At 41.9% G+C, this 27,299-nt stretch overlaps 1 protein-coding gene across 1 annotated transcript in view; it reads left to right on the top strand.

Annotated features, from left to right (window-relative positions):
• LOC126199433 (myogenesis-regulating glycosidase-like) overlaps positions 1 to 27,299 on the top strand; it is a 125,329-nt gene that overhangs the window by 77,349 nt on the left and 20,681 nt on the right. The window contains exon 4 of the mRNA XM_049936350.1: positions 30 to 1,438. Coding sequence (XP_049792307.1) covers positions 30 to 1,438 — 1,409 coding nt within the window. The remainder of the gene's footprint in view (positions 1 to 29; positions 1,439 to 27,299) is intronic.

Raw genomic sequence — 27,299 nt, 5'->3', positions numbered from 1 at the left:
TCAGTTTGAGCTGGTGCGAACTGTTCCAGATGGATCTGTGGCGCTGCACAGCTGGACCGACGCAGCCCTGGGGTCTGAAGTCGAGCTTTGCGACGCGCAGGAGTCGGCGCTGTGTCTACAGTGGGGACAGGAGCAGAAGCTGACGCTACTCTTCACCGACGACACGTGCGACCACTACACGTGGCCCCCATACTCGACAACAGGGCGCTGGGAGACTTGCTTCGACCAGGGCGATCTCCACTGGTACGGCGGTCCGGAGCAGAAGGTGCAGCACTGGCCGTTCGAAAAGCTGAACTTCACCGAGTATTCGTACGTTACCAAGGAGAAGGACTCCATGGCGGTCGTCGAGTCCTACTGGCTCCTCTCCAACGGGCTGTACATATACGTGGATATCAACGTTCCACTGTTTCTGAATCAGGGAAACGGATCTTTTTGTCTTGTAGCGGAGAACGCCGACCCGTACCCGCCCACAAGACAGACGCTGCACTTAGGATATTACGTGTGCAGAGGCGAAGACGCCAAGCAAGCACACCTCCAGGCGGTGCAGAAGTTCCTCTGGAAACCCTCTGCGGTCCCCGACGAGCGCATGGTCCGCCACCCGATCTGGTCGACCTGGGCCCGATACAAGCGCGACATCGACGAGATCACCGTCAGCGCGTTTGCGGAAGAGATCCTCCAGAACGGCTTCAACAACAGCCAGCTGGAGATTGACGACTTCTGGGAGACCTGTTACGGCAGCCTCTCGATCAACACGACCAAGTTCCCCGACATGAAGAAGCTCACGGATTCGCTGAAACAGAAGGGTTTCCGAGTGACAATGTGGGTGCATCCGTTCGTAAATTTCGACTGCGAACCCTACTTCTCGGAGGCGCTGGCGGCAGGTCACCTGGTGCTCAATACAGACGGCGACCCTGCCACGCACTGGTGGAACGGCGACGGCGGCCATGTAGACTTCACCAAGAGCGAGGCCTTCAGAGCGTGGTTCGATCGTCTCCACGCGCTGCAGGCCGCGGCCGGCATCGACTCCTTCAAGTTCGACGCCGGCGAGACCAGCTGGCTGCCGCAGCTGCCGGTCCTTTCCGTGAAAGAGGACGTCAACCCCAACCAGTTCACCAGCATGTACGCCGAGTGGGCGTACGAGGAGTTCGGAGACATGGTGGAGGTCCGCGTCGGGTATCGCACGCAGCACTTGCCGGTGTTTGTGCGGATGCTGGACAAAGACTCAAAGTGGAGCTTTCAGAACGGCCTGCCCACGCTGGTGACGACACTGCTGCAGATGAACATGGTCGGCTACCCTTTCGTACTGCCCGACATGGTAGGTGGCAACGGCTATAACGATGACGTCCTCACCAAGGAGCTCTTCATACGATGGCTGCAGGCCAACGTCTTCATGCCCGCCATACAGTTCTCCTTCGTCCCATGGGATTTCGACAATGAGGTATGTGTCTTTCCTGCATAATGCAACGCTGTTTTCAAACCATACATACTTTGAGTCAATGGTGAATGTCGTCGAGGTAAATGCAATGATATAATTTAAATTATTTATTTAGTATTCTTAACGTTGGTACACAACCATTACTTTCCAGGTTTCCTAGTTAGTTACATGTTCCATGGATCATTTTGCATGATAGATCATAATGACGTGAAACGATTCATTTTATATTCACATTGCAAATTGATTCTTTTTTTCGAAAACAGAAAAGACATACAGATGTAACTTAGTAATTACTGTCCACCACCTTTTACACACTACAGTCCCAGAAATTCTCCTAAATAATAGAAGGGCTTGTCAAGGAGAAGTTTTGTCACTTTGTTATCAAATTTTACTTTGCTGCCTGTCAGACATTCTGTATCACTGGGTAAGGGATCAAAAATTTTTGTTGCAGCATTGTGCACTCTTCTTTGTGCTAAATGGAGTAATGAATGTCTTTTTTCCTTCTGGTATTGTAATTATGTACCCCATTGTTTCTTTTGAATTGGAGTGAATTGTTTACAACAAACTGCACGAGGGAATTAATATACTCTGAAGCAGTAGTCAGAATGCTCAACTCCTTAAACAGATCTCTACAAGATGATCGTGGGTGAGTTCCACATATTATTCTTACAGCACGTTTTTGCGCAATGAAAATATTCAAAATACGTAAAGTTGTTGATTTGTCTCTCCACAAGATTAGGAATAATTCTAAGCGCAAATGTTGAAGATCTAAGCTGTCTTGGGAGTTCTAAAATGTTTTTTTTCCGATTTAAATTCTCATCAGTAAGGACACCGCATTTATTATTTCCTCACCATGTGTTGCACTTATCATTGGTCTCGTAACTCTATACGTGCAGAATCGAGTATGTTGTGTCTTTTTAAAACTGAGGGTGAGACCGTTCGCAGAAAACCAGTCAAAGATTCTTTTAAGAACTTTGTATACATATGTTCTGTTTTGTATGTAAGCTTGGACTGATTAAAATACTAGTGTAATCTGCAAAAAGAACTAGTTCTGCTTGTTTTATACTGGGCAGAAGATGGTTTACATGTATGAGGAGCAATAGTGGTCCTAAGACTGAACGTTGGGAACCCCTTACGTGTTTTCTCCCCAGTCAGAATTATGTCCCTGGACTATATTGCTTGAATTAGTAAGCGCGGCTTTCTGCATTTCCAGTTAACGATGTTGTATACTATGGTATTTTTCCAAATGTAGCGAATGGAATCAGTTGATGATTGTGTCTTCTCTATAATAAAGTAAATGGCCAGACGTCATCTAGGTGCAAGAGCGCAGCAGGACAATCATGACCTGGCATTGGTTGTAATTTCGTCGGTTTTCGCTCTGTAAATATTCGAGCTGAGTTTTCCTGTTGCGTAGCATGTCATTCGACTTCCCATTTTCTCTTTGCATTGTAAAGTACTGTTCTTCCCGTAAAATTTCGTGAATTACTTTTTTCGAGACTAGTGTGACTGTCGAAGTGTTTTGTTATATTAAGGTAACTTTCCTAGTTGGTCTTCCTCCACCTGACCATGAATTCCAATAGTGGATCGTATCTTTTAATATATTACTTGTATTCCTTTCTTTGATAATGATTTTGTTGACAAAATGTAGGAAGATAAAGCACGAAAGGCTGATGTTGAATTATTCAGTATCACTAATTCCCAGCCGGCCGCCGTGGCCGAGCGGTTCTAGGCGTTTCAGTCCGGAACCGCGCGACTGCTAATGTCGCAGTTTCGAATCCTGCCTCGGACATGGATATGTGTGATGTCCTTAGGTTAGTTTGGTTTAAGTAATTCTAAGTTCTAGGGGACTGGTGACTTCAGATGTTAAGTCCCATAGTGCTCAAAGCCATTTGAACCATTATTTAACTAATTCCCAAAATTCGTCTGACCGAACACAAAGTTCATGTAATGCAGTGCCGACAACTTAAGCTTCAACATCAAAGCTGCTGTTGTCCCTGACAAGGGTATGGTAGGAAGACAAAAAGTCTAACGATGATCCCATTGCATTTAAGTGGAGAAAACGGTGACACTAAATACATTGTAATGATAGTCCACCGTAGCAGCTTTTTTATGCTGAGAGACAGATAATATTCTGTATGGATAATACACTGAACTCTGGTATCAACCGAAATATAGACACAAGTATGGATTTTTTTAACGAAACCGTATACTTTTCATAACGTCATTCAACAGCTCTTGGAAAGACAATTACAGTGCAATGGTGCTTGTTAATATTAACGCTGAAACCTTTTGCAAAAGAACTGGAAAGCAATGCGCCTGTACTCAGAAAAAAACTACTGTATTGACCTACCAAGACCTGAAAGAAAAAGAAAGTACTTGGCCTCTCTTTGCCTGCAGACGCCCGAATGCTTCTTAAAGATAAAACACCTATTGTCGGAGAGAAGTGTCTATAGATACTACTGGAAATTCTAATTCGACGAAAACGCGTTTTAAATAAACGCCACCCACAAAATAAATAATTTTCTTAGCGAGACGCAGTTTTACACTCTAGTTCAGCATACGCTCAAATTGTTTATTACAGGCTTCAGGGCACTTTACAATCGCTATTCCAGATATAGATGAATAGACGAATGTACATTGGCTGATATGCCATTCATGCTGTGACGATTCCATGGTGCATATCGTCTTGCGTAGTTGGGGCTTCACGATGGACCGCACCCCGCAGGAAGAAGTCAAGAGGGCATTGTACTACAGCATGCCGTTCTGTCCAACGGTCATGAAACTTTTCATTCAACATTTGCGTTGCGAAACCGAAAGTGTTGGAACTATATACACTGCCGCTTATCCAGTAGCACCTATTATAGAATAGCAGCTAGACTGTTCGTAAGGCCCAATTCAAACAGAAATGGCGTGGCGCGGACGTCTAGCGGGCCACCTCCATGTTAACAAACTGAGCAGTTTACACAGAGCTGGCGTGGAGGAGACGCGTCCCTACGTGGTCTGCGCCACTTCCGTTTGTCGCCACGAGTGAAACACCGAAGGGATGCTTGGTAGAGACGTCCAAGTGGCGCGCTGGTGCTTTCATTAATTTGATCATCCGATTACCTAAAATACAACTGTTTTATGTAGATGATGGACAGCTTTATCCGTCTCTGTAGATAGCCTCAGTAAGACTTTCATTTTTCGTGCAAAGAATTAAAAAAACCACTGTTTTGGGATTCGTGTACCTGTATTGTGCAGTTTTTCTCATTCGATTTTGAGGAAACTTTACGGAAAAAGTTCGGCATCTTATAGTCTAACACAGTTTGAGAGTGAACTGATTTTATTTTCGTTATTGTCCATTATTATTGTGATGCTTCCCAAATAACTAAGCCATCAGGCCTATTTTGAAAAACCTGCAGTGAAGAGTATAGTTTACGTTTGTTGGGGCTTAGGACATAGGTTGCAGCGTGTGCAGTATAGCTAACATTTGAAAATTGCTTTTAACGACGGAAGGAGATACATCTTTCCAGTCCTGAGTAAATAAGTGATATATTTTGACGTTTGGCCTCCACGAGCTACGACACACAACACTCGACTTTTTAACAGCGTCCTATGAGGCTTTGTGATTCGTGTTCCTCTTTCGTGTGAAGTCATCATATGTTAAGTTAATATTGCACTAAGAGTTAGTTTAATTTTAAAACTATAGGCAATCGCAGATCCAGTGGCAGAGTTAGCTATACACGTAAATTTTTCTTCTATCCACTAACAGTTTGATTCACGAAACATTCAGTATTTTCGTTCACATATTGTCGAACAAATGGTGTGCGAGCAGTGAACGAGATATGGGACTTTGTTATTGATATAAAGGTAACTGAACTATTCTCTGTTCTGAATATTTTATGCTTGCCTGTTTGCTTACCTATTTTTGTGTTGACCTATTTGGGATTTCTTGAAGTAGGCAGTCTATATGGGGCAAAATGACATTTTGCATGTTTTTGTAACAGTTATTACATAATTACTCATGTTATATTTGAAAAAAGAGCACTATTTCTTTATTTTCCTAGACAACAACGTTGAATCTGTGCAATTACAACGTTCTGCTGCTGAAACCGTTTTTTCTGTGTTACTTTTTGCACAAATAGAAACGTTATTTTGAGAAAGTACAACAAAAAATGTCAAAACATATGTTTACTGCAATACAAATCTGTAAAAGGAGCAACAGAAGAGACGGAAAAATTTAACACTATTACTGTCGCAATTACACTAAACATGTACAGTCAGCATTATACTTTATGTCCTCAGTGAATGCGTTTTTCCCGCTATTCGCTTGGTACTTGCCCACAAAAATTCCATTTTTCAGCTGGGATTTAATGCTATATGTCAAGTAAGGCATTATTCTTCGCACTTTCTATTTGCAGATTTTATAACACAATGAAGGGGAAGCTGTAACGTTATCTAGCAGCACATTTCTTTTCGCAGTACCTCTCGGTTTCTTTGCAATGCTTTAAGTCCACGCTTGCTGGATGTTATGACGCTTCCCTCCCCTTGTTAAAGTAGGGTTGTCAGACGGAATGTGTAGTTCGATATACCCTGTTATTTTAAAACAACCCTTCTGCAGCCCTTAGTCTAGTTCTCTGAGAAACCTTGTTTTGCACAGAAAGACCCATTGTCCCTGGAGCTGGCAATGACTGGATTCGAGTTTTCAGGGTGAAAGTATGTTTTGTTTCTCTCGATAAGGGCAAAATCTCTACCACGGCAGGGAGCTATGGGCTGTAACGAGAAGTTACTGGTCTACAGCAGTGAAATATTTACGGATAATCAGATTTTCGAAAGGTGTCGTAATATTTTGAATATCTCTCACAAAATTAGCAATAGTTGGGCTTATGTTAGAAAGAAAATCATATGAATATGTTTCATCGCTTTTTTCTGAATGCTCTCCTTCATTTTGTCTAATACAATAGAGAAATACTTTTTAGACATTCTGTAAAAATTCTGTAAAAGTTCAGGATACATATTCACTTCTTTCATTACGTCGAATGTGTCATGTTTCTTCCATTTATTGAATCATAACACATATAATTATTATCTTCTTTGCTGATCAACACTTACGAGTTAAGATTGTAGGGTATGTAACTTTCACAGGTGGTAGTATGAACCGAAACAAGGAAAAATGTTCGGTAAACAAGGGCTTTAAAATGCATACCTGAGGAGCGATGGGCACTTGTTCAATAGAGGTTGCATTTCACAGTAGCGAAGATGAAAAAGTACTCATAGCTCTTTAGGTACGCATTTTGGAGCTCATGTTGACTGGATATTTTTGCTTATTTTGTCTCATACTACCACCTATGAAAGTTACCTACTCTACAACATTGCCAACCGCAGTACCAGTACATGTATTCCACTGTCAGAGGTATATCAGAACGGTTTTCGCTTATAACTTCTGACTCGTTCGGACCCTTAGCTCAAACTGATGCATTTATCCTTCTCCATCATCCTAGAAAGTTTGTAACTTCGTAATGGAATCACTCGGTATGGAGGGCGTAAAAAAAAAAAAAAGCTATCCAATATTTCAGGGTGATACGTGGTACTTACTGGAATTAAGGAAAACGTTGAAGGGAGGACCCGACAATATAACTTTCTTTTAACACAGCCTGTTTACTTAAGAATATATGAACTGTGTTTTACAGATAATGGAAACATTTAACCATAAAATTTTATTTAACAACATGAACAAACTTGCAAAATTCTTTTGACCTTAAACCTAAAGTTGAATAAGCTTTGAATCTTCGCAAAGGAAATCTGAAGTGGTGTATTGGAAAACAACAAACAATATGACAAAGATTACAAAACGACCGGACCTGCAGCCCGCCAGTTATCGGTGAAACAGCAGTGTTTACTACCGCGCTGGACGCAGTCTGTCTCATTAAATGCCCTTCTGTATCACATGACAACTACTCGTATATAAGCACCATTGATGACAAGATTGATTCAATTACTCAAAACAGATGACTTAAATTCTAATTTGAATGCTGTATGTCGAAGGGTTCAGGGTTAAGATACGCACCTGTGCTTAAATGCTAAACAGATTAGCAAACAATATGACAATGGTAAGGCTTACTTCAGAGCAACCAATCTCTTAATTTAAATCGGCAACCAAGGTGCTGCTGGATCCCAACCAGTCCCTCCTGACAATTTTATTTTATTTTGACTAAGGCCCTGATGACAGTTGGCTGTTAATATTTTCAAAGTTAAACTGATTGTCAGTTATTAAGACAGCTCTGAAGGTACGTCTTAAAACATCGCTTGTGAACACTTATTACAAGAGAACTCACTCGACGGAACCACAAGATCCAGCTAAAATACACCAATAATGACCCGATCCTTCAAACACGGAAACGAACAGCTTAGTACAACAGGCTGTTCGGATTACAACTAATGACTGAGAAATGCAATTAGAATCAAATAATTGAACCGGTTAACAGCTAAATCTAACCGCAAGGTCCCTCTTTTGTTTAACAGCAACCTGCGCCTTAGCACAATTGTTCCGGCTGTATTTACGGCCAAGTGCTAATAAATTAGAACATTAATGATCGGGTACAAACCAGAAAGGAAAGGCAATATAATAGTGGGACAAATTTTCAAACGACAACTATTATTATTATAATTTATTTATTGTTCCGTGGGACCAAATTAAGGAGAAGTCTCCATGGTCATGGAACGAGTCAATATATGAAATTATAACACGATATTAGAAACAGATAAAATGAAATATAAAAAAACATATTAAGGTGACAAGTCGTAAATTTAAATAAAGGAAATCAACAATGTAACACTGGAATTTGCTTAATTTTTTAGCTCTTCCAGGAGCTCCTCGACAGAATAGAAGGAGTGAGCCATGAGAAAACTCTTCAGTTTAGACTTAAAAGAGTTTGGGTTACTGCTAGGGTTTTTGAGTTCTTGTGGTAGCTTATTGAAAATGGATGCAGCAGAATACTGCACTCCTTTCTGCACAAGTCAAGGAAGTGCATTCCACATACAGATTTGATTTCTGTCTAGTATTAACTGAGTGAAAGCTTCTAACTCATGGGAATAGGCTAATATTGCTAACAACAAACGACATTAAAGAAAATATATACTGTGAGGGCAATGTCAGAATTCCCAGACTATTGAATAGGGGTCGACAAGAGGTTCTCGAACTTACACCACATATAGCTCGAACAGCCCGTTTTTGAGCCAAAAATACCCTCTTTGAATCAGAAGAATTACCCCAAAAGATAATACCATACGACATAAGCGTATGAAAATATGCGAAGTAGACTACTTTTCGTGTTGAAGTGTCACTTATTTCAGATACTGTTCTAATGGTAAATAAAGCAACAGTTAGTTTCTGAACAAGATCCTGGACATGGGCTTTCCACAACAGCTTACTATCTATCCAAACGCCTAGGAACTTGAACTGTTCCGTCTCGCTTATAATATGCCCATTCTGTCTGATCAAAATATCGGTTCTTGTTGAATTGTGAGTCAGAAACTGTAAATACTGAGTCTTACTGTGATTTAGCATCAAATTATTTTCCACAAGCCACGAACTTATTCCATGAACTACATTATTTGATACTGTTTCAATATTACACACAAGATCCTTCACTATCAAGCTGGTGTCATCAGCAAACGGAAATATTTTTGAATCACCTGTAATACTAGAAGGCATATCATTTATATAAATAAGAAACAGCAGTGGCCCCAGCACCGACCCTTGGGGAACGCCCCACTTAACAGTGCCCTATTGGGACTGAACATCACTACCACTCTCAATATTGCGGAGAATTACCTTCTGCTTTCCGTTCTTAAAGTAAGAGGCGAACCAATTGTAAGCTACTCCCCTTACTCCATAATGTTCCAACTTCTGCAGTAATATTTTGTGGTCAACACAGTCAAAAGCCTTCGTTAAATCAAAGAAAACACCTAGCGTTCGCAACCTTTTATTTAATCCGTCCAAAACCTCACAGAGAAAAGAGAATATAGCATTTTCAGTTGTAAAACCATTTCTAAAACCAAACTGATCATTTGACAGCAAATTATGTGAATTTAAATGCTCCAGTAACCTTGTGTATACAACTTTCTCGATAACTTTAGCAAATACCGATGGCATAGAAATAGATCTATAATTGTCAACATTATCCCTGTCTCCCTTTTTATAAAGTGGCTTCACTACCGAGTACATTAATCGGTCAGGAAACCGACCACTCCTAAAGGAACAGTTACAGATATGGCTAAGTACTGGGCTAACATACATAGAACAATACTTCAGTATTCTGCTAGATAACCCGTCATATCCATGAGAGTTCTTGGTCTTTAGTGATTTAATTATTAACTCAATCTCACTCTTGTCAGTATCATGGAGGAGCATTTCAGGTAACAGTCTCGGAACACTTTTTTCTAAGAGCGCTATATGATTCCCTGTTGGGACTAGGTTTCTATTTAGTTCACCTGCTATATTCAGAAAGTGATTATTAAATACTGTACATATATGTGGCTTATCAGTAACACGGACATTCCCACTATGCACTGATTCTATATCCTCGACCTGTCTCTGCAGACAAGCCACTTCCTTTACGACTGACCATATGGTTTTAATTTTATCCTGAGACTTAGCTATTGTATCTGCGTACCACATACTTATTGCCTTCCTAATAACATTTTTAAGCACCTTACAATACTGTTTGTAATGGGCTGCTGCATTTAGATTTTGACTGTTTCTAACGTTTTGATATAATTGCCACTTTGTTCTACAAGATATTCTTATCCCTCTAGTCAGCCACCCAGGCTGCTTGTTTGTGCTAGTACCCTGCTTTGAACGTTCTAACGGAAAGCAACTTTCAAAGAGCACGAGAAAAGTCTTGAGAAAAGCATTATATTTATCTAGTGTATCAGCGCTATAAACATCTTGCCACTCTTGTTCCTTGATAAGGTTTACAAAGGTCTCTACAGCAACTGGATCAGCTTTCCTAAACAGCTGATGACTATATTTAACACGTGTTGCAACACAAAAATCTTTTAGAGTTAAAATTTGTGCATCATGATCTGAAAGGTCATTCACCTTTTTGCTAACAGAATGCCCTTCTAGTAATGAGGAATGAACAAAAATGTTGTCTATGGTTGTTCTACTGTTCCCTTGCACTCTCGTTGGAAAGAATACGGTTTGCATAAGATTATATGAATTAAGGAGGTCTACCAACATCCTCTTCCTTGCACAATCACTTATATAATTAATATTGAAGTCACCACATATAACTAACTTTTTGTATTTCATATAAAGTGAACCAAGAACCTCCTCTAGCTTTAGCAAAAATGTTGTGAAATCGGAGTCTGGGGATCTATAAATAACAACAATTAGAAGTTCAGCTCCGTTAAATTTAACCACACTTGCACAACATTCAAACACCTTTTCAGTGCAGTACTTTGAAACATCAATTGACTCAAATGGGATGCCGTTTTTCACATACATGGCTATTCCCCCACACCGCAAAGAGCTCCTCGAAAAGCTGCCAGCCAATCTGTATCCTGGTAAAGGAAGACTCTGAATTATCTCCTTATTTAAGAAGTGTTCAGATATACCAATAATTTCAGAGTCAACAACTATAAGCAGTTCACTAACTTTATCTCTAATACCTTGTATATTTTGATGAAATATACTAATTCCCTCATTACTCGGATACCTAAGCTTTGTCAAAAGTGGTTCCTTTGTTAGAGAGACTTCCCTTAAGCAGGAATACCTATCAGCTGACTTCAATCTAAAAAAGGTGCAGCTCTAACATCCACTACTGCAGGAATTTTCCCATGAGTGATCCCACTAACCCCACCTTTGCTGTCACCTATAAGTTAGTGCCTTAGTACAATACTACGCCTATATTTACGACAAAGTACCGATCGAGTAAAATTATGAGGGTCGGGTACAAACCAGAAAATAGTAAGGAGGGCAGGTAGACAATGAAACAAATCACCGCGAGGATTACAGAATGTTACTCCCCTCTGTCAGCATGGATCTACGGTGCGTCGCAGCGGTTACTGAGTGCTGCCCATGAAAGCCAGAGGGCAGCCAGGCCACGAGCAGTAGTCCGACACCAATGTTGGCAACCAACCGACGGGATGTCGGCCTGCTGCTTGTAGTCGACGCTGACCCCTGTGAAGTACTCCGGTATCTTCGCTCTGCGTAGGCCCTCCTTGCGCAGCTCGTGGCTTCGGCCGCTCGGACCTCGTAACCATCTCTTATCACGACGCTACCGCCAATCCCCAAACTTCGTGCTTCCGTCTCGATCCTACGAACCTCCTGTATATATCGGCAAGAAAAGACACAACCCACAGATACTAGCTCTTCCTCACAGATATTGGCAATGGGGCCGCAAGAGGGATAGTCGATGCTACACCTGAGCCAGTGGCGTCAGACAGAACTGTCTACTAATTCAAGGGCACCACGGCTCACAGAGGATGGTAGTATGCGTCAAAAGAAGATAGAAATGTCTGTTGATCATGGGCCCTACAAGGCATACGTTCTGACATATGACATACACTCCTGGAAATGGAAAAAAGAACACATTGACACCGGTGTGTCAGACCCACCATACTTGCTCCGCACACTGCGAGAGGGCTGTACAAGCAATGATCACACGCACGGCACAGCGGACACACCAGGAACCGCGGTGTTGGCCGTCGAATGGCGCTAGCTGCGCAGCATTTGTGCACCGCCGCCGTCAGTGTCAGCCAGTTTGCCGTGGCATACGGAGCTCCATCGCAGTCTTTAACACTGGTAGCATGCCGCGACAGCGTGGACGTGAACCGTATGTGCACTTGACGGACTTTGAGCGAGGGCGTATAGTGGGCATGCGGGAGGCCGGGTGGACGTACCGCCGAATTGCTCAACACGTGGGGCGTGAGGTGTCCACAGTACATCGATGTTGTCGCCAGTGGTCGGCGGAAGGTGCACGTGCCCGTCGACCTGGGACCGGACCGCAGCGACGCACGGATGCACGCCAAGAGCGTAGGATCCTACGCAGTGCCGTAGGGGACCGCACCGCCACTTCCCAGCAAATTAGGGACACTGTTGCTCCTGGGGTATCGGCGAGGACCATTCGCAACCGTCTCCATGAAGCTGGGCTACGGTCCCGCACACCGTTAGGCCGTCTTCCGCTCACGCCCCAACATCGTGCAGCCCGCCTCCAGTGGTGTCGCGACAGGCGTGAATGGAGGGACGAATGGAGACGTGTCGTCTTCAGCGATGAGAGTCGCTTCTGCCTTGGTGCCAATGATGGTCGTATGCGTGTTTGGCGCCGTGCAGGTGAGCGCCACAATCAGGACTGCATACGACCGAGGCACACAGGGCCAACACCCGGCATCATGGTGTGGGGAGCGATCTCCTACACTGGCCGTACACCACTGGTGATCGTCGAGGGGACACTGAATAGTGCACGGTACATCCAAACCGTCATCGAACCCATCGTTCTACCATTCCTAGACCGGCAAGGGAACTTGCTGTTCCAACAGGACAATGCACGTCCGCATGTATCCCGTGCCACCCAACGTGCTCTAGAAGGTGTAAGTCAACTACCCTGGCCAGCAAGATCTCCGGATCTGCCCCCCATTGAGCATGTTTGGGACTGGATGAAGCGTCGTCTCACGCGGTCTGCACGTCCGGCACGAACGCTGGTCCAACTGAGGCGCCAGGTGGAAATGGCATGGCAAGCCGTTCCACAGGACTACATCCAGCATCTCTACGATCGTCTCCATGGGAGAATAGCAGCCTGCATTGCTGCGAAAGGTGGATATACACTGTACTAGTGCCGACATTGTGCATGCTCTGTTGCCTGTGTCTATGTGCCTGTGGTTCTGTCAGTGTGATCATGTGATGTATCTGACCCCAGGAATGTGTCAATAAAGTTTCCCCTTCCTGGGACAATGAATTCACGGTGTTCTTATTTCAATTTCCAGGAGTGTATGAACATCTGTTCGTAAGAGGTGCTCTTGTGATGTCATACGTGGCAATGCATTACTTGTCTTACTACAGATGACTACCCGATAATTGACATTAATTACAACCCCTGGCATGGAGTACTGCGAGATAGAAAGGCATCACGAACATGTGTCTGCGGATATGAGCAACACTGTTGCATTGGCGCTCCGTGTCATATCGGGGTCAACAGCGTGATGAGAAACTGCCGTCCAGTATCGATGAAAACATGAGTTGACTCAGTGGTCTGCAGTGAGCTGTTCCGTTTACGATGTGTGACTGTACTGTAGTCTTTTTACATCTGTTTATGTTGGCGAACATTTCTCCTAATTCCGATGGCGTGTCGTGATTTTTGCCTACTTACAGGTAACGTTTAAAGTACATGTTATTGTGACATTTGTGGTGCAGATACTCTGACACAATATAGCAATGGAGGCCTTTTATTCAACAAGGGAAATGGCAGACTTGACTTACTGCTATGGTTTAGCAGATGGGGTTAATCTGTACCTGTACACTGAATGATTTAGAGCACGCAGGGTATCATGCGGTCAGCTGTTCAGCAGGTTGTTCCAGCGTCTTAGGCAAACAGGTTCCATAGCACCCAACAAAGTAGACAGTGGAAAACCTCGTTCAGTTCGCACGCCTGAAATGGAGGAGCGTGTTCTAGGTGCAGTGGACGAGCTGGAACCAGTGTTCGACGAATAGCAGCGGCAGAAGGTGGTAGTCATTAACTGGTCTGGGTGGTACTTCATGAACAATTGTTGCATCCGTAACATCCTGCCAGAGTGCAGTTCTGCTAATCGTTCTTGCGGCAGTGTGGTACAGATCCACAATTTGCCTCCAAGATTTTGATTACTGATGAGCAGGATTTACACGAGGTGGCGTTTTAAATTTCCATAATGAGCATGGAGGGCCGATGAAAATCCCCATTCCATTCAAGAAACAAGGCATCAGGATCGATTCTCAGTGTACGAGTAGGCGTTCTTGGCCCATGATTACTAGGGCTATACGGGCTACCATAGAGATTAACTGGGGCTCATTATTATCGCTTTCTGAAGAACGTACTGTCTATCTTGCTGGAGGACATGCCATGTCAGGACAGACTACAAATTTGGTTCATGCATGATGGCACACCAGCACTTTCTCTGCGCTGTGAGTTGGCACCTGACGAGGACATTTGAAAACCGATGGATTGGCCAGGGAGGTCTGGTGCCTTGGCTTGCTCGTTTCACTACATAATCGTGTCTTCCATGCATCTCAGCACATTCAGAATCAATCAGGGTGATTTCAAAGGGTGTGTACACCGAAGACCAGAGACATGCATTGAAATGAAGGGACATCATGTTGAGCACCTTCTCTGAAAAAGTGGTCGTATATCAGAATGTACACTTCGTAGGACCCATGGTTGTAAGACATTTTTTTCTTGTTTTGATGTGAACATTTATCTCCTGATATATTGGATAGTTTTTTTAACACCCTGTATACATAAATTTACAGGCTCTGGCGCCTATAACTTTTTAATGTTTCCATAAGGTGAGATCCAACAACCGTAAAGTATTTTATAAAATGCATTTTAACCATCAGCTGTTTATTTGTCTCATTAGTCATCTACCGGTTTCGGTTAGAATGCGAGTTATATTGGATCAAATAAGCCCTCGGTCACAAATATTAAGTCAAAATTTACCTGGTTTCGACGCTACTATGAGCGTCGTCTTCAGAATTAGACTGTTTTAAAACATATTAGGTATATAGTACATTAATAAAATTAAAGTTTGCACTGACTGGAAAAGATCCAGTCAGCACAAACTTTAATTTTATTAATGTACTATATACCTAATATGTTTTAGAACAGTTAGTCTAATTCTGAAGACGACGCTCATAGTAGCGTCGAAACCAGATCAATTTAGACTTATTTTTTTGTGACCGAGGGCTTATTTGTTCCAATATAATTCTGACACGGTCACTGAACCTTAGCAGCTATGTTCAAAGAATACGAGTTATATGTGATTTTAGGGTTGTCACTAGTAATTACATATTGTAGTTTGTTATTACGTTACTTGGAACTATATAACTGATAATTTTGAAACGATATTCATAATTGTATACCACTGTCGTTTTAATTTAATACGTATGATACAGCCTCTTTTCAAAAATATCATTTAGTTGAAAAATGAGACTATATCTTTCTGAATTTATGCTTTGTCTGACATGTATTGTTGCATAAAGGGTGTTCTGCAAGTGAAGTACCACTGGAAATTCGACGTTGCATTTTGATTAACATTATTGCTTTTATTACTCAAGTTCTTTTGTACCCTGAACCAGGTGTACACCTTTGTTGTTGTAAACATATCCGGTTTCACTGACATGTGTTTCCAGTTTTATCTTGCGAATGTTTTTACTGTAACTTCAGTTTCGTTTACCTTCAATCAAAGGCGTTGGTAAAGATGTTCCATTCCTTAACAAATATGTTGTGATGTTACCTATGCAGTACAAATGTACTATCTTTGATATAACTAGGCTGCTGATGGATTCTTCCAGTAATTGCTCATCTTGTTTTTCCTCTGGTGTCTGTCCATTTGACTTAGATATGACTGTCAGTATTATATAACAAACTGTGTCAGGTATTTGTACAATTTTACTGGATAATTTCGATATGCTTCAGCTTAAAAGGAATATGGGACGCTTTTAACTAATCTGTTTCACCGTGTAAGTATACAAATGGAATTTTGCACCCCTATATTTGCTGAGTTTTAGTATTTTTGTACTGTACTTTCATATTTTTTAAAAATATTGATGTTGACAGACATCCTGGATGATGGTTAATAACTGAAAACGGTAGATGACTAATGAGACAAATAAGCAGCTAATGGTTAAAATGCGTTTTATGAAAAGCCTATAAGTTTTACGCTCTGTAGCTTCTCTGTTTGACGTTTCCAGACTTAGGTTCCTATTCAAAATACACATGCTCATAAATTAAGGATAATGTTGATACATGGTGAAATTATTGATAACGTTATGAGGGGTAGAATACTAGGGCGACTGGAGGCTGGTCAAACACAGCAGGTCGTTGCATGGAACCTCTGTTTGCTACAGGGTGTGATCTCAAGATTATGGCAACGATTCCAGCAGACAGGAAATGTGTCCAGGCGCTACAGTACAGGAAGTCCACAGTGCACGACACCACAAGAAGACCGATATCTCACCATCAGTGCCTGCAGATGGCCACGGAGTACTGCAGGTAGCCTTGCTCGTGACCTTAACGGAGCCACTGGAACAGTTGTGTCCAGACAAACAGTCTACAGACGACTGAACATATATGATTTATTCGCCCAGAGACCTGCAAGGTGCATTCCACTGACCCCTGGTTACAGGAAAATTTCCATTAGAAATGGAAATTTTCATACATAACACGAAGCATGGAGATAACATTCTTAGTGAAATAACTGTATTCAAAAACTAAAAATTCTTCAACACTCTTAAGCCAGTTCTAACTCAATAGATTCAAGAAATGTCAAAGTAAATAATTGACTAGAACCAAAAATATTGATACAAAACCTCGATAATCGATACAGAGTCACATGATACAGTCCGCCATCTTGTGTTGTGTGTGTAACATCGAAGCAATTCGTGCAGTGGCAATCAGTGACAAAATGTAATGTGCAATATCAATCAACAGCTCAGCCATTACACCAGTGATGCAAGTGAAGCAGCAAGAAGATGAAATTGTAAGTGATCAACTGTCATATAAAAGCCTTTCACACTATTTTCGTAACACATAACTGATGCAAATCTATCTGCATCCGATACAGGCTGTGATATACATAGTCAACAAGAAAGAAGAAAATCAGCAGAAGACATCACTAATTTCGATTTCTGGATATACACTGCCCCCCTCCTTCCCCCCAAGTGCCACACCAGTATCTACAGTAAAAACAATGGACAAAGTGTTCTAGATTAATCTAGTTTAAGACTGTAACATTTCTCTATGTATTATAAACGCTTGAAGAGAAACAGAACATGTTCGAAACGCGTTGTATTATGTTAGATTAAGCATAAGATAAAAAGTGTCTGGTAGCAGAAACTTGAAATAAATAATTATCCCACACAGTCACGGTTCACAAACATAGTCACTATGGCTGAAAATAATTATCACTCAAGATTTATTGTTGAAAAAGTGCTTAAGGAGTACTTGAAATGATTACTTTTACAGATCGACAGCACAAGCGGTTTTGAGGTACCAGATATCGAATCAAGCTGAAATACCGATATTAGTACGTGGTGTAGCCTCCACGGGCGGCCATGCACGTGTTGACTCTGCCATCTCGTCGGTCGTACAGATGACGAATACTGTCCTGGAATACGTTATGCTATGCGTGCTTCACCTGTTCATGTAGTTCTGTAAGACCCGTTGGGTGAAGACTCGCACGAGTCACTTAGTCACTTGTCGTCGCATCAAATACCACGTGTGCTCGGTTCGAGACAAGTCCAGAGATCTTGATGAGCAGGGAATTTTCCGCACGTCTTGCAGACCATGTTGAGTTTCAGAAGCATTATACTGTTCGAACAACACATCACCTTCCTGAAACTTCCTGGCGGATTAAAACTGTGTCCCGGACCGAGACTCGAACTCGGGGCCTTTGCATTCCGCGGCCAAGTGCTCTACCAACTGAGCTACCCAAGCACGACGCACGCCCCGCCCTCACAGCTTTACTTCTGCCAGTATCTCGTCTCCTACCTTCCAAACTTTACACAAGCTCTCCTGCGAACCCTGCAGAACTATCACTCCTGAAAGAAAGGATATTGCGGAGACATGGCTTAGCCACAGCCTGGGGGATGTTTCCAGAATGAGATTTTCACTCTGCAGCGGAGTGTGCGCTGATATGAAACTTCCTGGCGGAAGGTCCCGAGTTCGAGTCTCGGTCAGGTACACAGTTTTAATCCGCCAGGAAGTTTCATATCAGCGCACACTCCGCTGCAGAGTGAAAATCTCATTCTGGAAACATCACCTTCCTGTTGCAAAAACGTCAAAAAGACTGGTCTAACAACATTCTGCACCTACTGAGAGCTGATTAGCGTACCCTACGGAAACTCCACGAAGACGAACGGGAGTTGTAGCTTATCGCACTCCAGATCATAAGATGTGGGTGAGGCCAGTGCGTCTTGAACGAATGCACTTCATGCGACAGCGCTCATCAGGTCTACGTCGTAAAAGCATCACTTGCATGCAGGCAGAATCTGAAGACCACGGCGTGCCATTCCGTCTTTTAAGTGATCCCCCAACGGCACCAGTAGAACCGTGCACTTCGGTGCTTGGGTGTCAGTGGAAGACGGGCTAGAGTAGTGCGTGCCTATAGTCGCACTGCTGATAACTGGTTCGCAGCAGTTCGTGTTGACACGCCTGGGCTCACAAGTCCTCTTACCTGTGCTATGGTACCTGTACGATCCGTAAATGAGGACTATCCTGGTGGGTGTGTGTGCTAGTGGACGTCCAGAACCCCATCTACAGGTGTGAGAATGTTCACGTAACCACAGATAACAGTATCGTTGCACAATTGAAGCAGCACATCCAACGTGTGTGGCATATCTCCCGCCACTTGGAAGGCTAAAATTTGACTCCTTTCAAACTCGCTAAATTGCCTGTAGGAGGCAGGAGTGGGTCTCGGTGGCTGCGAGATTTCCCTATTAAAGAGTAGACACTGGTTATGTTGTGGTAGATATGCCACTGCGCTGTCTCTTGGCGGGCGACGTAGGAATATACAAGGTGTATAACTTTGCTTCCGCCGTTTCCCGATAGGTGGCGACAACGGTTAGTAGCGGTCGAAAGAAACAGATCGCATCTTGATTTAAAATGTCCGTTTACGAGCCTAATTCACGTCATTTGCGGGAGTGTTACTGTTTTGCTTCAATATGAAGAAAACAGCGGCTGAGTCTCATCGAATGCTATCAAGTATGTATGGTAAGGACGCTATCAGTAAAAGATCGTGTCGTGAGTGGTTTCAACGCTTCAAGAACGGTGATTTTAACGTCGTAGAGCAGCATAGTGTTGGAAGAGAGAATGTTTTCAGAGATGCAGAATTGGGGACATTGCTGAGTGAAGGCTCACGTCAAACTCAGGAAGAATTGGTACGATTATTGGGAGTGACACAGCAAGCCATTTGAAAACGCTTCAAGGCTATGGGCATGATTCAGAAAGAAGAAACTTGGGTTCCGTGTGAGCTGCAACCAAGAGACGTTGAACGGCGTTTGTGTGTTTGTGAACAGTTGCTTCAGAGGCAAAAACGGAAGGGATTTCTGCATCGTATTGTGACAGGAGACTAAAAATGGGTTCATTACGATAACCCTTAACGCAAGAAATCATAGGGATATCCCGGCCATGCTTCCGCGTCGACGGCTAAACCGATATTCACGGCTCCAAGATCGTGCTCTGAATTTGGTGGAACCAGCTCGGCGTCGTGTACTATGAGGTGTGAAAACCAAGTGAAACAATCACAGGTGATCGTTATTGAACACAATTAATGTTTTTGAGCAGATCAGGGAAAGACAAACGGCCGCAGTACAGCGAGAGGCACGATAAGTGATTTTGCAGCACGACAACGCTTGACCCTACGTTGCAAAAGAGGTCATAACGTACTTGGAAACGTTAAAATGGGAAGTCCTACCCCACCCGCCGTATTCTCCAGTCATTTCTCCCTCTGACTATCACCTGTTTAGATCAATCGCGCGAGGCCTGGCTGAACAACACTTCCGATCTCATCAAGAAGTCACAAATTGGGTTGATTCGTGGATCGCTTCAAAAGATGAACAATTTTTTCGACGCGGGATTCGTACACTGCCCGAAAGATGGGAGAAATTAGTGCCCAGCGTTGGAAAATACTTTGAATGATACATGTGTAACCAATTTGTTTCGTTAAAGCCTCAAATGTTGGGAAAAAAGCGGAGGAAGCAAAGTTGTTCTGTGTGTGTTTGTGTGTAATATTTGGTTGTATTAGAATATTTTACTTATGCCTAAGCAATAAGATCACAAACGCTATTTTTCAAATATGATGTACGTTTGTTTTGTTATATTTGTGCATCGTTATTACATTACCGGTCTATTTGTCAGAGACAGGATTTGTTTTAAATTTTTATCTTTGATTAAAATTTGGGATTATCTTTTGTTCTGAATTATCTCTCGTAAGAGTTTTGTCGAAGATCTCAATACATTGTTCATCTCTGAGTACTGTTTGTTCATTTAGGACATTAGTTTTTTTTTTTAAATTAAACACGAGTAGACTTGTATTTCTTGCACGTTGCTCATCCAGCTTTCTTTTTCAGCTGTGTGAAGAATTGAAAGGTTAATGCTTGTATTTAGCATAGAGTGATGATTTGCTCGAAGATGCATACTAAGTGTAGACAGACTATAACACTACTATCCGCTACTGCTATATCATAACTTCGTAGCTGGAGGCAGTTTGCAAAGCAGAATTATTTTGTTAGAGTAATTATGGTATAAAGCAACAGAGCAGTGTTACCCTCCGAGAGGAATTTTCTTATATTGACCGTATTGTACCTAACGGAAGTGGCTTATCGGAAGTGAAAGTCAGAATTACGTAAACATTTAAACAGTAACAAATAATATTTTACTTAGCTATACTGCTTAAAGAGTAAAGAAAACGGTCGCCAGCCTAATTATGCAAGAGAATGATTAACATTCTTGTTTAAGAAATTAGGTATGGGTAACTTTAGCGGATAACACAACCTATATTTTACCACACGCGAGTGCAATGAACTCTAACACCTGCATATGTTAACGTTAAGGCTGGAACTAACAGCTAGAGCAGCACAAACTATTTGCATAAATATAACAAATAACGAAACACACTGTTACTTTCAGTGCTTATTCAAACTGAATGGTCTTTATAACGTTATTATTATTATTCACTGCATAATCATTAGTTGGACATAGGTTAAGTCTCTCTCAGTTAAATACTTTACTATTTAAAATGAGAGCTAATTGGAATCCACTAATAGGTTGCTTCTCACTATCTTTTGAATAAAGAAATTATGGTTTTCATAAATAGTGGTCTTCCCGTTACTTGTTACCTAGCATTAGCACAATAGACAAACTGTGGATCCTGTTATACTATTAATATGCACTTCCAATACACAAGAGAGACAAACACTTAGCAATCATGAACATTTAATTTTCTACTATTGCAGTTTTCCACTTTTACTACAGTGAAACACAATGTTGACAAATTTGCAAGAAGCTGACTCACCTTTTAAATTTTACTACAGGTAACACTATGATCATTAACAAAACTTTATAAGCCTCAATTTTAAGAACTTTAATTTGTAAAAGAAACAGCAAATTGTCTTTATTACCACAGTCTTCTACTTTCAAGTAAATGATTAAATAGGTGACTTTGAAACTTCACAAAACTACATTTACTGCCTCGCACAATTTCACTAAATCCACAGTAAATCTGAATATTCCCTTCTCATCAAAGATCAAACAACATTACGTAATTAACTGTCTAACTTTGAGGTTTTCATTTTTTCCACAAAATGGGACACTCGGTAATCATAGTTCAAATGGAGAGGAACCTCAGAGGTCTTGTGACAGGGAAAAAATCAAGGTAGGTACATAAATTCAGTTATAAGTTACCTTATATTGTGTACACTAAATCGCCCAATAAGCTGATCCTTCACTGTACATTATTACAGTATTCAGTTACAGTGATTGCGCAATGTGATGGCAACTGCATGTTGGTAGGTGGATTTGCAGGCAGAATTCCTGGACTCTGTCCCTTCTTGGTGGCGATGATGGATACCAATTCCAGAATCGTTCCAGCTATTTATCCATCCATCCGAGGCATTGGAAAGCTGCAGAAAAAGCCTCTCTCGGAACCAGCACAATATGCAACTTTTACATGGCAGTTCACAGTTCGGTAGTTCGTCCCCGACTGACTATTGATTCCACCTTTTCTACCTAGCCAACCACAATTTGCGCGCGCTACACAGTTCCGTTCCCAAGGGGAACCACACTACCTCTTATACACAGAACAACTAAGAACCCTAAGTGAGGATCAACAGTTTACATAACAGCAACCAAACGCATTAAATAAAACAGAACATTTCCACATATAGTCATTTCTACAAAAAATTATTCACACAGAAATTACAATTATATACAGTAAATTTTGTTCCCTCCAAATGGGACAAAGAATTTAAATGACAGATATACTACATTGCATAGAATCAAACTATAACATCAAAGTTTTAAACAAAGAAAGGAGTATACAATTTTGTGTTATCTATTCAATCAAACAAAATTTACAGAAGATCAACGATGTAACATTAAATAAAACAAAAGCAAAATAAATCCGTATAGCATAAGAGCTATGGTGTTACAAGGCTGCTTTGACTTTTGTTTATGAGTTCTTTGTATCTTCTTGTAAATTTTCGCCCGATGTAGAAAGTGTGACAGTCACTGCATTTAATTAATATTGCTGGTTGGTCGATGTCTGTGGGGATTGTCTGTTCTTGTGTTATCTACGTTCCTAACTTATTTTCTGTGCAGAAGCTAATTTTAACATTATTAGTACGAAATATATTACTTATTTTTTGAGAAATATTTCCCATATATGATAATGTAACGAATTTTCTTTCTCCTTTCTTTCTACTTTCGTTAATGTTATTTCCTCAATTCCGTTTGCACATATCTTCCTAATTTTTTCGATATATTTTATCGACAACATTTGAACTGTTGCCATTTTTTGCTGCTGCAGTCTTAATTGATCTAATTCCTGTCCTCATATTTTGTTTAGCGAGGGGAGCTCTAATCAGACGGTCTATAATAGCTTGAAAATACAATGTTTTATGTGGTAGTGACATCATGAGTTAAGTATTATACTGTCACTTGTCGTTGGATTACGAAATATGTCAAATTTATGATACCATTATCATTAGCTATTTTTACATCTAAGTAGTTTATACGCTCTTGTCTATTTCATGTACGACGGTAAATTTGATGCAGTTATGCATTTTATTCATTTTATTCATTTGTTGATGCAATTCGTTAATTTAGTCACTATTTCCATTACAGAAAAGGAGGGTATCATCAAAATAACATCCATAATAAGTGACTGTATCAACTCATTGGATCTGCTCTAAATTTATTTCTTAAGAAAATATTTTCCAGGGTTCTTAGAAGGAAGCTTCCTATGACCAGCCCATCATTCTGCTTGTATATCTCTCCTTGAAAGGCGAAACAATTGTGTGGAAGCACTGTTTCAAGGAGAATGATTAATCCATATATTTATGGTTGGCTAAATTCGCTAAATGTTAGTGGGTTATTTCTTATGATATACATGGTTTCAATAACTGGCACATTTAGGTGTGGATTAATGATGTCTAATGAAACGAACTTTCTGCTTACTGCTATTTGTGAGTCTTTTATCTAAGTAATTTGAATCCATAGTATTTTTAATAGTGTATTTCTTGGTATATGTTGAATTTGGGTTAAACAGTTTACTTAGTTTTTTATTACGTAAGTGTACTGGAATATTTACATTATGTACAACAGGTCTAATATGATTTTTGCGTAAGTAAAAAATTATAATACAACCAAATATTACGCATTTATATATATGTGTACTGGTACTGATAATAGTTTGATTGTATTTAGATACAGCTTGGAAATGAGTAATGTTCGAAACCGGTAGCAATAACCACACACACACACACACACACACACACACACGCACACACACACACACATATATATAATGGTGTCCCATTTATCTTGACCACTCTAAATAACTGCTTGTCCAGATGCAAACTACAAAATGTTCCAAGCAAATGTTCTTTAGCCGTCAGGGGGACATCAATCAGCATAACTGATTAATTGAAACCATCAGCGGCCAACAACACCTGTCGGCAGCTGAGGGTTTCAATTATCATTTAATCTAGAGAAGCTGCACTGTCATCAATGGTATGTGTTCTTTCAAGAGCAGTTACTATCTTTATATATGGTTAAAGGCTACCCGGCCATTGACCTTCGTCTGTGCGAATGTGCACAGGTTGCCCGAACTCTTACAGGAATCGTCACCTTAGTGTGCGCGAGTAATGAGTGGATGGGCAAATATCTATCAGGTACTTTACGTATGTAGATTGTAGACAGCTGGAAATGTGGGTCTCACGGGAAGAGTGCAAGAGATAAGTCCCTGCACTCGCGTTATTCGTCTGTGTCCTCGGTGGCTCAGATGGATAGATCGTCTGCCATGTAAGCAGGAGATCCCGGTTTCGAGTCCCAGTAGGGGCACACATTTTCAGCTGTGCCCATCGAGGTGTATCAACAACACCTATCAGCAGCTGAGGGTTTCAATTAATTATCATTTATTCTAGAGAAGCTGCATGGTCATCAATGGTTTCTGTTCTTTCTAGAGCAGTTATTATTATTAAAAAATTTTAATTTGCTCTAAGCTCAGCATTTGGGTTTATAGTTTTAAGCTAAGCAAGTGTAACTGAAATATCTGAAGAACGGTTCCATTGCATTTACACGACTACAACATTGTGACTAGACGCTATTCCTATCGCCACCCCTTCTCCCTCATTCCCTCCCCAAGTGGAATATATGCACTTCAACTCCCTGCATCTCGTGTTATCCCATGTGAAAGAGTGAATCACGTAACTGACTCGGGGACGTAGGAATCAACCCATTATTCATTTATTCACCGGCTAGAAACCACATGCAGGCTAGCCAGACCACTGGCCGTCGTTAGTCTGTCTGGCCAATTCTATCCAGGGCAGGTACACTTCCCAGAATTCGGAAGTGGCGTGCAGCTGTCCGGGTAGGTTAGTCCCCTGAGAACCTGTGTCGGCAATTTTGTTAAAACTAAAATTTTCTTCTCCTCTGTCCTAGTGTTTCTGAAGCAGTGAACTCATGGGAAGTACTTGTATCTATGCTGTAAATTCTTTGTCGAGTGATCAAAATACACTCATACTCATAAATTAAGGATAATTCTGAAACATGGTGAAACAACGCTCAGGTGGGCGGTTTCCGGGTTTAAATCACCTCGGGGTATGACCATGAGGTGCATTTGACCTGCGGTCGGTGCACAGTGATGCTTGCAGCAGTCCACGTACGCAGAGGTGTGTTGGTGTATGTCAGAGTATGGTGCAGCGAGTAAGTGTCCAGACGTTTTCGGATGTGCTAATGTGTTGAAAATGGCTCAAAGAACCCATATTGATGACGTTATGAGTAGTAGAATACTAGGGCGACTGTACGCTGGCCAAACACAGTAGGTCGTAGCACGGGCCCTCCGTGTGACACAGAGTGTGATCTCAAGATTATGGCAACGATTCCAGCAGACAGGAAACGTGTTCAGGCGCTACAGTATGGGAGGTCCGCAGTGTAAAACACCACAAGAAGACCGATATTTCACCATCAGTGTCCGCAGACGGCCACGGAGTACTGCAGGTAGCCTTGCTCGGGACCTTACCACGGCCACTGGAACAGTTGTGTCCAGACACAGACGACTGAACAGACATGGTTTATTCGCTCGGAGACATGAAAGGTGTATTCCACTGAACCCTGGTCACAGGAGAGCCCATAAAGCCTGGTGTCAAGAATACAGTACATGGTCATTGGAACAATGGTCCGAGATTACATTCATGGATGAGTCCAGGCACAGTCTGAACAGCGATACTCGCTGGGTTGTCATCTGGAGTGAACCATAAACCAGATACCAATCCCTTAATGCCCTTGAAAGGGACCTGTATGGAGGTCATGGTTTGATGGTGTGGGATGGGATTATGATTGGTCCATGCACACCCCTGCATGTCTTTGACAGGGAACCATGACAGATCAGATGTATCAGGACGTCATTTTGCACCAGTATGTCCGCCTTTTCAGGGGTGCTCTGGGTCCCACCTTCCTCCTGATGCACGATAAAGCACGGCCCCACAGAGCTGCTATCGTGGAGTACCTTGAAATACAAGACATCAGGCCAATGGAGTGACCTGCCTATCCTCCATACCTAAGCCCCATCGAGCACATCTGGGATGCTCTCGGTCGACGAATCGCTTCACGCTTCACACCCCTAGGAAACTGCAGGAGCTCCGACAGGCACTGGTGCCAGAATGGGAGACTGTATCCCAGCAGCTGCTCGACCACCTGATCCAGAGTATGCCAACCCGTTGTGCACCCTGTGTACCTGTACGTGGTGATCATATTCCATATTGATGTCGGGATACATGCGCAGGAAACAGTGGCGTTTTGTAGCACATGTGTTTCAGGACGGTTTTCTCAACTTATCACCAGTACTGTGGACTTACATATCTGTGTCGTGTGTGTTCCCTATGTGCCTATGCCATTAGAGCCAGTTTTGTGTAGTGCCACGTTGTGTGGCACTACATTCTACAATTATGCTTAATTTATGATCATGAGTGTAGTTAGTGGTGATTACAACTCTCTCAAAGACAGGTTAAATGAGATTTTTGTTCCTCGTTTGCCTCTTCTGAGATAAATTTAGGGGCACTGCATATAATAAATGTTCAAATGCATGTGAAATCTTATGGGACTTAACTGCTAAGGTCATCAGTCCCTAATCTTACACACTACTTAACCTAAATTGTCCTAAGGACAAAAACAGACACCCATGCCCGAGGGAGGACTCGAACCTCCGCCAGTACCAGCCGCATAGTCCATGATTGCAGCGCGTTAGACCGCTCGGCTAATCCTGCATATAATAACTTGTGTGAAATTGTGAAAGACTTCCTCTGCAAATACGGAGCTCAGGGCTCACGGCAATGATTGTACGAGGGTTACCCAGAAAGTAACGCACTGCATTTTTTTCTTCAACAATTCTTTATTAAAGATAATGAGAATTACAC

This window comes from Schistocerca nitens, chromosome 8, assembly GCF_023898315.1.
Source record: "Schistocerca nitens isolate TAMUIC-IGC-003100 chromosome 8, iqSchNite1.1, whole genome shotgun sequence".
NCBI classification, from domain to species: domain Eukaryota; kingdom Metazoa; phylum Arthropoda; class Insecta; order Orthoptera; family Acrididae; genus Schistocerca; species Schistocerca nitens.
The sequence above is the reverse complement of the archived record's forward strand: the minus strand, read 5'-3'. Positions and strand labels throughout refer to the sequence as shown.